Source organism: Peromyscus maniculatus, chromosome 6 (genome assembly GCF_049852395.1).
Source record: "Peromyscus maniculatus bairdii isolate BWxNUB_F1_BW_parent chromosome 6, HU_Pman_BW_mat_3.1, whole genome shotgun sequence".
In the NCBI taxonomy this organism is placed as follows: Eukaryota; Metazoa; Chordata; class Mammalia; order Rodentia; family Cricetidae; genus Peromyscus; species Peromyscus maniculatus.
Window position 1 is genome coordinate 126,559,394 of NC_134857.1, and position 15,407 is coordinate 126,574,800.

The 15,407-nt window shown below is 40.6% G+C and overlaps 1 protein-coding gene across 6 annotated transcripts in view; it reads right to left on the reverse strand.

The window, feature by feature from the left end:
- Prkacb (protein kinase cAMP-activated catalytic subunit beta) overlaps positions 1 to 15,407 on the reverse strand; it is a 92,619-nt gene that overhangs the window by 6,126 nt on the left and 71,086 nt on the right. For all 6 annotated transcript variants that reach the window (XM_006984721.4, XM_076575171.1, XM_006984720.4 and 3 more), the window contains exons 7-9: positions 14,170 to 14,265; positions 11,449 to 11,571; positions 1,920 to 2,084 (exon numbers count right to left, since the gene is read on the reverse strand). In XM_006984721.4, coding sequence (XP_006984783.1) covers positions 1,920 to 2,084; positions 11,449 to 11,571; positions 14,170 to 14,265 — 384 coding nt within the window. The remainder of the gene's footprint in view (positions 1 to 1,919; positions 2,085 to 11,448; positions 11,572 to 14,169; positions 14,266 to 15,407) is intronic.

Below are 15,407 nucleotides of genomic sequence, written 5' to 3' on the forward strand. Positions count from 1 at the left end.
TGGGATCAAATTCAGAAGCTGTGTGGGAGCACTGATATCCTAGCCAGGCTAATTTGTTTATCAGTAAAATAAAAAAACAAAAACAAAAACAAACAAACAAAACAGAAATCCCCGAAACCACGTATTTTCTTTTTCACAGGAAACCGTCAAACTGATGAGAATTTGTCTTGTTAACCATAAAGAAGTGTCTACAAGAGGCACAAGCGTTTGATGAGCTGGAGCGTCTATTTTCACCACCAGGGTCCTTATCTGTGAGCACACAGCACACGTGGAGCTGAGGCTGCCCGAAGACACACTCTGAGCCTGGCTCTGGGCGCTGGCACCCTGTGAGGCAAGGCGGCCGGATCGTTCTCACCCTGCCTCAGCCTTGCTATGCTTTCTGTTAGCCGACTCTTACAATTCTTCTGTAGCTTTGTTTTTATAATCTTTTAAAATTTTAATGAATTAGAAAGACTGCTTTTAATCTGCAATAGAGCATTAAATTCTCTTCCCTCAGGAAATGTGCTCTGTGGTTGTTCATCATGAAATGTGGCAAGCTTCGGAACCATCAGAGGCTGTGGTTTTGTGGGGTTGGGAGGAGGAGCTAAATATATACACTTCATGTGAGCTATTTTTAACTCAGTATTCAAGAGGGAAAGGAGAAATTAACAGAGCAAAATCTTTTCTCAAATTTCCCAATCTATTGCCACAGTCAAGCAACGACTATTAAGTAATATACTGCTGTTATTGGGGCAGCTCCCACTGATTTCCTGGGAAATAGAGCTAGTCTCTGCTAAGTCCGCCATTGGTCAGCTAGAGGTGTCCTCTACTTCATCAGGTACTGCACTACTGCTAAAGGTGAGCTAAACTTGGATTTACAACTAGTGTTCACAATGCCCCCATGTAGGCTCTGGGGCAAAGTTCTCTCTGGATTCCTTCGCCGTTTATTAGCACAGCAGGCCGATTGGCCACTGACCCCTTTGACTCTGAGTTTGAACTGGAGGAGTAAGGCCCGCTTCGCTAACCTCATTCTACCCTCAGCACCCTGAAGAGTGCCCAGGGCCAGCACGGCGACCCAGTCACTATTTGGAGGAGTGCTAAATAAATCAATGATTCCTAAAAGACAAAATACAGTACTGTCAGGTACTTTGTTTTGACTTTTCCCAGAGTATGAATTTAATCTCTCTAATGAAGTTTTCAAATGGACAAGGGATAGCTGCATCTGTAGAAAGATGGGTGCTCGGTTAGGAATTCGGCTACATGTGTCAGTGGCTCTTGCCAGAGACAGGCTATTGAACAAGGAAGAAAAAGTTCCTGTCCTCATGAAATATTTTAAAATGGGAGTGGGCATATGAAGTAGCAAGGAGGGACATGCTTCAGAGAAAATCCCACAGTGAGGCAATCACTTCACTACTGAGGAGTCATCGGGACACGCACGGTGAACAAACTGCGTGGGGGCTGAGAGGCGGACAGGCAAGAGGACTCAATGTGTGAGCAGCTGGATCTTCCCGGGAAGGGGGAAAAGCTGCAGCCCTGCTCCATGTCCGCAGCAAGGCCAAATACAGCTGAAAACACTCCCAGAATTTAAGCTGATGCAGTGTTCTGTCTGGCTACGGGCCGATTCTGGAGTGTATTCATCTATACATTAGCCTTTTAATGTGACCTTTTTTTTAAAAATCAGTTTTGAAATGCAAACCTCTAAATATTGCCTGAAATCCAATTCCACAGTGTTGTCAAGAGTTAGCATGGACAGGGAAAATTTATGAGGGAAACCATCAACAGGTTTTTTCTTTTACATAAGAGAACACTCTCTGAGATAGATCCTGTGGAGGATTAGTTTAGAAGGTAAAATAATTATAACTGTGCTGAAGATGAAGCTTCTCTGCTACACGACTTCAACCACAACTTTTCAAAAGCTTTAGTAAAGAGCAGAGCCACACCTTCCTCTGGTAAATAGCAATCCAGTCGGTGGTGGCGAACCACTTGTGGGTCTTGATGTCACTCACGCCATTCTTCAGGTTCCCGAAGCGCTTGGTCAGATCCACCTGCAGCAAGTTCCGTAGAAGGTCCTTGAGATCAGAACTGAAGTGGGATGGGAATCGGACCTGTACAAACACAGCAGGTGGTGAAGAACATTCCGAATGGCTGGACACCTCTGTTTTGATCTCATAGAGGCTTTACTTAGGTTATAGATCATTATGTCAACAAAAGAAGGTAGACGCGACCTCCAGACATTTTTCACGACATACCACAGTCTTAAAGGATGAATGCGATTTAGGTAAAGAGCTAAACTTCTCTGAGAGCCTTGCTTCAGTGGTGAACTCCCTTTAAGAACATAGAGTGGTCTCCACAGACTGAACATTATCAGAAGGCTCAGCCATCTTCAGGAGAGAACCCTTTCTTTATGCCTCATTATAAACCTCCCGGAGATATCAACTTAAACTTGTGATCAAAGTGGAACAAGTACCATATGAAAAATACCAGTAACTGCATTCTGAAAAGCAAGGCTGTAAACACTCACACTGCCTTTCCCGGCATGGGAATCCATTACATTTGTTAGAGAAAAACTTTAAAGTCGAATTCTGCTATTGAGAAATAACACAGAAATGCCAAGAGTAACTCAGGAGGTATGAAATGTTAAATATTTAATTAAATAATAAAATGCAGATTTGGGGGGCTTAGGTATGTTGCTGCGCCCACTTTACAGGCATGGGTGAGGCAACTGAGATGTATGATAACCAAATGGCTTGCTTAAGATTGCAGAGTGAGGAGGCGAGCTGAAGCTCCAGACAGACATTTGGATTTCAGCACAGCACACACCCTTTGCATTGTTCTCCACCATTCCCTGACTAACAGACTAAAAACGGTACTTAGAATCGTCTAGATGGCTGACAGTTTAAGCTGAAAATTCTTCTGTAACTTCCATCTTTCCTACTAAAAACAACTACTACAAAATATGAGTATCTACTCTACTGAAAACAGCAAGTCAGCAATAAGGGGCTTATGAAACCAACAGGACCGTCTCAAAGGGAAATGCAAAGGGAAGGAGGGCAGTCATGACAACAGACAAGAAACGCTGGTGAGGATGGCAGAGAACCCCCACACTGCTGCTGGGAATGTCAATTCGCCAGCCACCACAGAACCACTAAGGAGGCTCTGCAACAACAAAATGGGAGCCGCTGTATAGCCCAGCTTTATCATCCTTGGGTATGTGACCAAACAGCTCAAGACAAGACTTTATCACTGAGATCCTTGCACCTCCGTATTTGCTGAGCACTGGCCACAATCGCCTAGGTATCCATCAACAGATGAATGGATAAGGAAAATGTGATCCATAAGCACCACTCAAAAATATGTTTTCTCTCTGTGAATCCCATATTTTCATATAGGCACATAAACTACATATATGTATGTATATATATGAGATGAGAAAAATAAGCCTGAAGTTAAGAAGGACACTATGAGAAGATGTATATGAGGGTGTGAATGTGGTTAAAGAACATGGCACCTGTCTTCATCACTTTGTACAATAAATATTTGCCATTAAAACTGAAGGACATTTCCTCCCTGTGGTTTCAGTGGATAAGGCTTTTCCTGTGGTGAATCTATGACTTATTTCAAGTAGCTCTGACTTGGCTTAGATTGGAATTTTCATAACGTGTATAGTGGTAATGTGCCAGTGATTCCATCCATGATGCTCACAATTGCAGACAGTAATGTATTGCACATAAATCACTCCCTGAATTCAGGTAATTTGCAGTATAATGCATGAACAAATAAGCACCCAAATAAAGCAGTTCTTTATTCTGCAATTCAAACAGAGCGACAGTCCTGATTAGTCAATATGGGCAAATGAGTGTGTGTGTTTAAATTTCTTAACAGTGACTCTCAAATGGGCAGTGGCAGCAGTTTGAGAAACTGAGCCATATTTAATTGGGAACTTTCCACAGTATAGATGTACCCCCACTGCCACATCACACCCTCTTCTCCAAAGATGTTGACAGGTACCCACATCTTCTATGGTCCATGCTAACAGTGGCACAATAACCTGGATTCAACAACAGTTTCTATGAAGAGAAGAATGCCGAATTTTTCCTTCAAAATTATATCAATAAGCGAATTATTTTTGTCATTATTATTAGTTCAAAACACTTCAGAAAGGAAAATCCCACATTCGGAATACTGGAGCTGGTGAACTCCAGTGAGGCCACAGTGAGGCCCTGGGACTACTGGGGAAATAACCCAGTCTTCTGACGTGCCTATTTATGAGCTTTCTGCCAGTCTGCAACAGGGCAGATCACACTGGAGGAGTTGGAGAAAGGTAGATGTTGAAGTGAGGAAGTCTAAATCCACCAGCCCATTAGGGTGAGATGAGGTTACTGATAACCAGTGTGGTTGGCCTGGAAAAGGCATCTAGAATGTGACATATGCCTCCTTAATATTTTCCTTAATTTCCTGTGATTCTTTTCCAACCTTGAGACCATGTTAATTATGAGTTTCCTAATCCTGCATTGCTCAGGTGGGATCTGTTTCTTGAATGAACTACAGATTCGCAGAACAAGCTCACAGTAGCTGATGAGCATCAGAATTATCTGCAAAGTTAAAATACACAGAACTATTTAGTGCCTGTAGGGTGGGTGGGGCACTAAAGAAAGAAATCACATCATTTGGGCAGAGATTACACAATTGATAAGCCGTCTCCAACAGGTAGACTTGGCCTGACCATGGGCACTGACCTTAATAAATGCATGAATTTGAATCCACTCTTGATGTAAATCTACTGTGTGTTAGGCACTGATGTGCTCGGGACATACAGAAAACAAAGTAGGACACAGACCTGCCTTTATGGAATTTCTATTCTGAGAAAGACAGATGATAAATAATGAGAAAAACTAGAGGGACCTTCTAAAAATGTGACATCACTCCTCACAAAACAACATTGTGAGATCTTTGATTTTTACTCTGGAGAATATGGGGAATCAATGAAAAGCTTTTACTTAAAAAAAAAATTTTTGTTTTTGGTTCTGGAGATTGAACCCAGGGCCTGAAGCACACTGAGCCTGAGTGTAGCCACTGTCTGCAGCTTAGGCCATCCATGCGAGGTTTTACAGGAGTGGCAGGACGGGCTTGTCCAAGGAACACTCGTGACCCGGGTGGGGTGAGAGGGCTGGCAGTGGAGACGGGGAGAAGCAGAACCAGAGGCAGAGCCAAAATGCCGTCCTGTGTATTGGACATGGCATCAGGAGTAAAAATGCTGTCACGCTACTTATTTTATACTCTCAAGCCCTGGCCCCAAAAGGCAGTTTCTTGAAATGTTGTCCAGACTGGACTCAAACTCCTGGGGGCCAGTGATCATCTTGCCTCAATTTCTTGAGCCTCGAGGATGACAGACAGCTACCACCACACCTTGTTAAATCTCCTCAGCAGAAATAATTCCCAACTTTCAACCTCAACTTGAATTATACACATATTCTGTGACCTACGGAGAACCCTTCTACCTTTTCAATCTCAGTTTATCCAACTGTAATCGAGGGAAGGTATTTTATTTGACAGTATGAAAATTTACACAATATTTATGAAAATGTTAGGGCTTTTATTTTATTATGCCTAATAGTAATGTATTTACCATCTCTTCAGCCTATTAGAATACCACTTGAATGTTCTGAGGCTGAAAAAATTTTAATCAAGGAAGGCACTTGCAAGGTAGTCCATAATTTATGTTTCCAAAATATCCAAATATAGTCTATATTGAAATTTTGATAGAATGGATGACTCTAGCCTTGTTTTATAGGAGCAGCACTGTACATACAAATGATATCCTAAATGGCTTTATCAAATTATATTATATAACATGTGAAACTCAGTCTGAGCTGATCAGAGGGATACACTACTCTGCTATCAGTACCAGTTACAGGCTCGTGCATTTCAATTTTGGAATAACTATTATTTTCTACATATTTTAATGTATACAACTATTTCTCAAAAGTAAAGTTACATTAAAAAAGTAAACCAATGCATGTTGTTATGGTATCCATTATTTAAATTCACTAACTGGTTCTATTGACCCCCTCCCTCATTTAGCAATAAAATAAGACTGTATCAAATTTGTCTTAACCAAGCTTAATTACAAAAGTTATAAAATTGATTTCTGGCTAATATTCTGCAGTTACTGTCATGGGGGAAAGATTATGTATCTAGTAACAATTTTTATGCACCGGAATAAACTTACTAGGTTTAAATGACTCAAAAAAAAGTTTGCATGCTGCATCAACTGGTACTCTATTAACTTCTGGTCACAGCATATTGGAATACATTTCAAGAAACCATGTCTCTAAATGAAATATTGCACTTTCAGTAAAGCATTTATCTAGCAAAAAAAGCTACATGTTAATTACATTTTCTAAAGATAAACCATTTTCATTCAGTAGGCCATCTACAGATGTGTCGACATTCACACCAGTCCTCGGGAACACCCATCAGCCTGCACTCCAGAAGTGAAGAGAGCTGGGGCACTAATATTTATAAGCACAGTCTCTAAGGGGACTATGACACACGCAGATGGGTGCAGAGGACTCCATTCACTTTCTTCCCAGCACTGTCGGAATCCACCGTTCCCCAGGCCAGTCAGACTATCTGGAAGCAGGTGTCGATAGGACTATTCAATCACCAGGACAAAGTGTTAAAAATGGTCCTGGACTTATGAAAATAGCACAACTGCTTTTGTGTTTCATGAACACGGCACTTGGGGCCTGGGGATACAGCTCAGTTAGCCATGTGCTTGTCTAGAATGCAGGAAGCCCTAGGTCTTGTCCTAGCACCACAGCGTAAAACTGGTCTTCCTGGTACAAGCACTTGGGAGGCGGAGAGAGGAGGATTAGAAGTTCAAAGTCTTGTTTGGCTACACAGCGAGCTGGAGGCTAGCTTCAAAACACGAAGCCTAGTAAAGGAAGATAACATTTGAATACTTTTAGGTCAATTTAACGATAGCCAAAGCCAGGCAGAAAATGACATTTACGTTTCCTAAAAAAGCAGTCACAAGGATACCTTAAAAAATGTAGCCGTGTATTTGCATACGTGTTTATTGTTTAGGATACAGACATATGTAGAGAGGACAGCATAGTAGGCCTGAGCCTTACAGACAGCTGTTTCCAAGTTCCGTGTCTGTCAGAGATCTGGGACCTTGAGGGGGGCCAGTTCCTGACACTGTAAGAAACTTTCCCTGAACAAGTGTGGCTCACTGCGCACAGATCTACTATAGATAACATCATCTGAATGTGTGCTTTCATTCTGAGAGTCCAGTCCTTTGCTGCATGGTAAGGAGAGGGTGTCTGAGTGATGAGCTGCCAATAAAAATGCTGTAGTCTCTCATGGCTGCCACTGACATGTGACATTCTCCACCCGTGTGTTTAGTAAGCTAATGCTGGAGTAGTTAAATGTGTCCCTGTGGCTCTCTGGAGAGGCTCCTGAAGATCTGTGCCTGATCTCCTCTGGACTTGCCTGGACTGCCTTTTTCCTGTGCTCACCTGGCTCTGTATCCTTTGGCTGTAACAAATCGAAGTCCAACTACCAGTATAGACTGGGCTTTCTGAGTCCTCCCAGAGTCCCCAAACCTGGAGAAAGACTTTGGGATCCTTACCCAGAAGGGAATTGACCTTTGGGCTACTAATCAATTACCCTTCATGTAAATGCTGATTTCTCTTTAGCAAATTAGTGAACTCTCTGATGAGTGTCTAGTGAGGTTTATGTCTTAATATTTCCTGCAGTATCCTCCTCCTGTTGCTCACTGAGAGCAGAATAATATTTACATTATATATAGTGAAGCTAAGACTTTTTTTTCAAATTATTTAAGGCTCTAAAATTATGTTTTCAGTAACAGCTGTTACTTGATTACTCTGTCTTCACATACCATTTTTTTCAACACAATATTGATTTTTACATTCCCATGGGTAACACAGTGAGCTCTAGTTGCTGTGGAAACCATACCTGATTCTTATTATAGACTCCTGGCACTCAGACATGAAATGCAAAGACTATATACAGAAACACAGTGCATGCATTGCTAGGGTGGGGCACAGTACTACAGGGCTGTAAATCCTTTCTGTCAACTGCATTTCCAAACCCCAACCTTAATAGTCATGAATAATCTGACATTTCAATGCCACCTCCTCTGTTTGTTCAAAAGCTAAATATGTGCAGAAGAGAATCTAAAAGCCGACTGATCATCTTTATGTGCATTGAAAAATACCAGTTTGGGTTAAAACATTGTAGTAGAGAAATTACTTAATAGTTTAATGTTCAAATGCAAGCATTTAAGTGAATTAATCACATAATAATTTTTGTTTTAACTTTGACACTGCACCTATCTTATAACATGGTTTCAGAACAGAATCAACATGAGATATTATTGCATTATGTAATATGCTTTTGAAAAGATCAGACAAAGCTATTCTATTTGTTTCTTTTTGTTGTTAAGATGGTCCCATGTAGCCCAGTTTGGTCCTGAACTCATGAACCTCTTGCCTCTACCTCCCAAGTGCTAAGCATATAGGGATGTACCATCTCTCCCAGAAGGGGGAAAAAAACCTTGAATGAAAAAAAAAATGAAAACTATAGATACAGACTCCCCAAATATAAGACTAAAATTGGGTTTTAATAACATTGACTATTAAAACATTAAAAGCTAGTCAACTTCCAACTTGGCTTTATCCACTAACGGAGGCAGTGAGTCTCACAGTCAGGACAGAGACCCCTTCTGTCTGGATCCGAATACTGAAACAGTTTTATGGAGGAATTGGTGAATGTGACTTGTATTTCACATAAGACAGATTCTGGCACTTCTCAGCACTGTGAGAATCAGTGATGACACAGTGGCAACTTTCCATGTCATGAATTTTGCTTTCAATGGCTGAAGGGTAGAAACCTATCCTATACGGAGAGAGAATCTGACACCTTCACCTAAATACAAAAGCACCGAACAGCTGTCATATTTCCAAATAAATGATGAAAATCATTCCCATCATGATGTGACAGGTTAGCTTTTAAAGTGTGATTACATTTTAAATGGTCACAGTTTTAGAACATATTCAGTTATTGGATACAAAATATGAAAATTTGAAATGAAGAGAAAAAAAATTCACAAACAGCTGAAAAAATGTTGCCCTAGGGAGAATGACCGCCAAGCTGAGGTCAACTGATACCAAGACAGATTCACTCACTTTAACTAAAGCAGTTGTTCCAAGTAAACACAAATTTGGTTTACACAGCATCTTTGTCATAATTTGATTTCTTTTATGAAGAAGTATAAAGTAGTACAGTAAAGGTTCAGGAACTTTCTAATTAGCTCTAGTTAGATTATCTGAAACACCCCTTTAACATCTACATTGTCCAGCCTACGCCTCTCCTCTGCATTAATAAAACACTCCCCCTTTGGCTTTAATGTGTTTCCGTTTTCTTATCAGGCCTCACATGACCCCTGGTTCTTATTAGGCCTCACATGACCCCTGGCTCTTAGTTTCTTCTGAAATTTAAGTATTCATTTCTCACATTCTTTCTTTTTAAAGGATTATTATTTTTGTGCATATGTGTGTGTGTGCCTGCACAAGTTTATGTGTACCCCGTGTGAGCAGAAGCCTGTGGAGGCCAGAAGAGGGCATCAGATCCCCCCAGAACTTGAGTTCCCAGAGGCTATGAACTGCCGTGTGGATGCTGAGAACCAAACCCTGGACCTCAGCAAGAGCAGCCCCACATTCTTAAAAACAAAAGCACTCCCTTCTCTACTAATTTTTTTTGCCATGTTTTATTTTGTGCACATCAAAAGTTCTTTTATCAAAGTCTCCTAGAGAAAACCATTACAAAGGTAAGGAACCTGAAGTATAGCCCTACACATGTAACAAGACCAGCAAAGAGTTTCGTCACTAAGAATAAATACTGCATTCCATGCCCTGTATTGCCTTCCTCAGTGTCCACCCTTGAGCATCACTCAGTTGATTTACCTGCAAGAGGCATTTGCTTTTCACCTGTGACAAAGTTAGGATTAATGTCTATGGCTAGCCCCTTAATTTGTAAATACTAATCTAATAGCAAAACCTCCCCAGAAAATGTAATAAAATACAAGGGAAAAAAAAATCTCATGACCCCTGTAGATGGCATACACACACTGTGAGATTTGGAGGCAGGAATCCTCAATGGTTGGATAGACAGTTACTTCTAAGTGTTTTTCCCAGCAACCTCACCGTGGAGCACCTACAATTTAAATCTGAGTCCTAGCATAAAGGCTAAATTATTATGTTATTGGATATTCATGGTACCTTATGAATATTCAACACTATAAAATTTAAATTTATGGATGCTGAACTCAGCTTAACAAAAATCCAGAGTATGAACCTGGTTGAGGTAGAAATAAATGGAGAACTTCAATTCTAGCTCCTTCTAGTCTAAAGGTGGTTAGACTTGTCTCTACCTAAGAAGGTCATAATGCACAACAACCAAAAAGTGCATCCTTCTCAAGACAATGTTACTTAAAGCCAACAGTCCATTCTATGGTCCATTCTTCACAAAAACAGAAGGACAGGGTAAAGGATGTGGTATAAGCAATTATGAGCAAGAAGGGCAAGGCCCCTTCCTTACACACTGCCATTGCAATACACAGAAAGTCTCCTCCTGTGAATGTTTAAACATTAATAGTGAGTTATATGTGGGAGGGGTACATGGGTGCTGCTTGGAGGACAAACTGCAGGAGCTGACCTTCTCCTTTCTCTTGGAGTCCCAGGCTTAGAGAAGACACCTTTCCCTGCCGAGCTATCTCTCTAGTTCCCAAAGTTCAAGAGCTGCGCTTTTCTTCTCTACTGAGATCAACAGTTGCAATTTCAGGAAAGCTCTCAAGCATGAGCTAAGGTGAAAGTGACTAAGCAAGACACTTGGAAGAAAAACTAGAGACTGAAAATGCAAAGGTAGAGTTTATGGAATAATTTACCACAGTGTAACATGCTCAGTCCACTCATGGTCAAGGATAATTGTTCTTTCCTACTTGCTAAAAGTCTCAATTATAATCACATTAAGCATAAGCAATTCTGTTAAAATCAATTCTGTGAATTCTTGGAAAAGGGCACCCATTTTATTTTTACTCCTAATTTTGATGGAATTCAAATAAGAAGTCTGTTTTTGGAGTAGTTACATAAAACCAGTCCCTAAAACTGCTTTCCAAGTACTAATCCACAGTAGATCATAATTCTGATTTACAGGAATATCACACTGTTTTTTTAATCAACAAAACCAACATTCTGAAAATGGAAGCTGCTGTACATGACCTTGTTGATGTGTTTGTAGAGCAGCTCATCATCTAGAGCAGCAGTACTGAGTATTTCTAGTCCCCTGGTTTAGGGTCATACAGCATGCTATGGTTCTAGTCTGCCACCTTTAAACTACACACAGATAATGAGGAAGATCGGAAGAATGAGACCTATCACTTACCTTTCCAGAAACGATCTTCTCATAAATCTGAATTGGTTGGTCTGCAAAGAATGGGGGGTAGCCAGCAGCCATCTCATAGATCAGCACTCCCAAGGCCCACCAGTCCACCGCCTTATTGTAGCCCTGAAACAAAGCAGTAGCAGGGCTAATCACCACATAAGTTACCCAGGGGCAAACAGAGGAGACAAGTACTTTCCAAACGATCAGGAAATGTACGAACACAACTGCAGCAGTTGTTAGCAGCTGTGAAAAATGGAAAATCAGAAATGAACAAAACCTACCAGGACAGGTTTAATTAAATGAAGCAAACAATTTCCAGATACTGGAGTCTGATATTGGGAAGGACTATTCAATTTTATTCCTAAAATCACTGAAAATAACACTGAAAGTAAAACCTCTTCTGTTCCAGTGGGAGACGTTTGCTGCAATTCAACAGCAGAAAGGGAAGTAGACCAAGTTACCTCTGGAGGCCCATCCTAGGCCGCCACGACCTATGCATTAGGTTTGTAACAGCAGAGCTAGAAAGATAAACAATTCTAAGACACACTTGGATTATGGGAACAATAAATGATGAAGCTGACTTCAGAGCAGCTTGTATTCTTGGATCTGGAAAGGTGAAAATGCTTGAGATAATCATGTCTACTTCAGTATCTTTCGAAAACTTAACATTTCAGTGCCCTCTAATCGGTATTAACCTCAAGTGTATGTGGTTTGCTCTTTGTGTGTCTGTGTCTCCTCTCCTGAAGGTACAGGAAGGAAAACACATGCAGAGGGTTTTGTGAGCAGCATACCAAAAGAAAAGGCATGTTTCAAAGTACATGGTAAGCCAAATACAACCCAAAGGTTCTGATCTATTTCATCTGGTATTTTTTATATCAAGCAAAACACTTTGTAAGAGGATACCTATTGATAATGTCTGCATCAATACATTTATATAAAGTTTGCTATCAGTCATGGTCTGCATCGACTAAAGATTATGTGGGGAAAAACAACAGGTCCATGTTCCACCGTTCTGTCAAGAAGCTAGCTTTACAAATCACTTAGCTTTCTAATCATCAGGTAAGGTACATCAGGTGAAATATAATACAATACAACAGGGAGACTTCCTTCTTTCCTCTGATTATATATTTGAAAGGAGATCTGTTATAAGCGGACGGCATCTTCCTAACAGGAATGGGATCAACTGCTCACTTTCACTTCTGTTTTACATTCTATAGAGTGTTTACAGTAAACACATCCCTCAGCTACAGGTAACACTCTTGGGACAGAGAATTTAAAAATCATTAAGTAAAACACTATACATAGATAACAGGCAAGGATATATACTTGAAATTTAACTTATATACATATACAAAGAAATACTAAGAGGTAATTACATATTTAAAAATATAACTCATAATCAAATAAAACAATATCATTTATTGTCTTTTAAATTAGCAAATACTCTTAAGTCCTGGAAAGAATATGGCAAAACAGGTACTACCACATACTCCTGGTAAGTGTATAAAATGCTGCAATCTTTTCAGAAAGCAACTTGGAAAAGTCTATCAAGAGGCTTAAACACATTCATACCCTCTGACTCAGCAATTCCTCTTCTGAAAATACAGAAAAACTCTACTATATACAAAATCTCAGAAAACTCTGCAAACAACCAAACAACAGGTCTGTAAATAGTCAACAACAGAAGAGTGACTACTTTATGGTACATTTGCACACATGCCCATGTGTGTTAGTGTAAAAAATCCATACACAAACTATACATTCACCATGATTTCAACTAGGACACATGCTTAGAAAAACATACAAAACGCCTTTCCTTAAAGACTGCCTTGGGGTGGTAGGATTACAGGATTTTGGTGTTTCTTCATTTTTCTATAATCTCCAAATTTTGTGCAATGAGCATTTCACAGTTTACTATGTCACCTGTACAAATTCTCACACTGATTTTGTGGTCATATTATTTGTAAATGCAGGAAAGGAAGAGATGTGTAAAGTTACCAGCAATGATATTTAATTTTTAAAGATGAATTAGACTGTGGGGGGGCTAGGAGGTAAACTTAGGAACGACAGCAAGGAGGCTGTTTTTAATTCCTCATTTGACTCCACATCGTCTCTGCTGGCCTTTAGGCCTGGGCCACTCTCTCCTCACCCCTCCTTTCTGGGCCCAGTCTTTCTGGGTCCAGTCTTTTCACACTTTCTCCATGCAGAGAAGAAAGGGAAAAATGGAAACATTCCTTTAAGTGTGGCTACATTTTTTACCTTAAATGTAAATGTATTAGCACCACTGTCTACCACTTGGAAAGTAGGCCAGGCTTCAGCAAGGCTAGTAGGGTTTAATCGCTGAATTACTATTATTACACTAAAATTAGAAACAGCATTCCCTTCACTTAGGTGATAAGCTGAAATGAAGAGCTGACAGCTGACCTGTCTTGGAGGAACCCGGGAAAAGCCTCCTGCACTGGCCTGCTCGGGAAGGGTCCTAACTGGGGGCTTCAAAGCCAGAGTCTGCAGGTTAGGTCATTCCTCTGCTTCTCTAGGACCCAGAGTCAAAACTAACACAAATTAGAAGTCTATGATAAGCTCTAGATGGATTGCTGTCTAGGAATCACGCACTGGTAGACTTAAATTCGTAACGTAAAAGACCTCCAGCTCCTGCCAAGGAACTGTTTTATCAGAAGTCCACAGAGCTCTGCCTCTGTGTATGCCAACAGCACCCTGTACCTTGCTCAGGATGATCTCTGGGGCCAGGTACTCTGGGGTGCCGCACAATGTCCAAGTCCTGCCCTTGACTCTTTTGGCGAACCCGAAGTCTGTGACCTATAACAGGAAACAGAATCATGTTAAGTGATCACTGGACAGAGAAGAGAGGACCTATACTGAAATTCAAAGTTAAAATTTCAGAATTAAAATAAATACCACGAAAAAAAAAAGTCAATGTGATTGACAGTAACTCATGAAGGCAACTATTTAGTGAATGAAGATCAGAACAGTGAAGCTAGAAACCCTTCTCAAAACAAATAAACAAATCTAGGGTGACAGATCCTAGATGTATGTAATTTAAAAAGTGAAAATGAAGGGTAAAAGCAACAGTTTTACTACAAAGTAAGCGCTGATGATAATATCCCTCAAGTCCAACGTGTTTCCGGCCCGGCAGTGGACCGGCATCGGGGAGGGCTCTGCAGCACTCCTCTGCCACGGGAGCCACAGACAGCCGGGGCCTGTGCTACTGAAAGACTGGAGGAGACACAGCCACCAACTGCATTCTGCAGTTAGGTCTCATCCTGCACCAGATGTGAGTGGTAAAAGGGCCTGGACTCGGAACTCAACTGTCTGGGTTAAAATTCTAATTCTTCCATTTCCAGCTGCGTACCTGGCCATGACTGAGTCTTTTTAGCTTTAAAATCATGACAACAAGAGTATTTATAATTTACAGGGTAGTATTAAAAGAGGCAATACAGCTTGTGTATCCCTTATCCAAAATACTTGGGACCAAAAGGGTTTGCGTTTTTCCAGGTTTTTTAATATTTCCAAATGTCCAGTGAGATGCTGGTGAGAACCCAGACACAAAACTTGACCTTTCTGAAGCACCTTAGTCCCCGCCAGAAGGGACTCCAAACACTGTCTTCAGTGCACATGCGCTTTGACTGTACTCAGAATGTGAAGTCACCGGAGGAAGGGTTCACACCGCAATCTTCTTTATTTGGATTTTCTGAGTGAGGGTTGCTCAACCTGTCTGTACATATAGGGCTTCCTGGCATTCGTTACTACTCCCACGTTTAGCTATTATTGTTTCTTTTAGCAGGAATCTGATTTTAGGAGATATAAACAGGCTCCTCCATGACGTGATAATTACTTCTCCACAATGGCAGAATTATGAATACGTTAAGCATTTTAGATAGAGACAATTTTTTCCCTCAAACAACAAAAAATATTAAACATTAACAACTGAGGCAAAATGT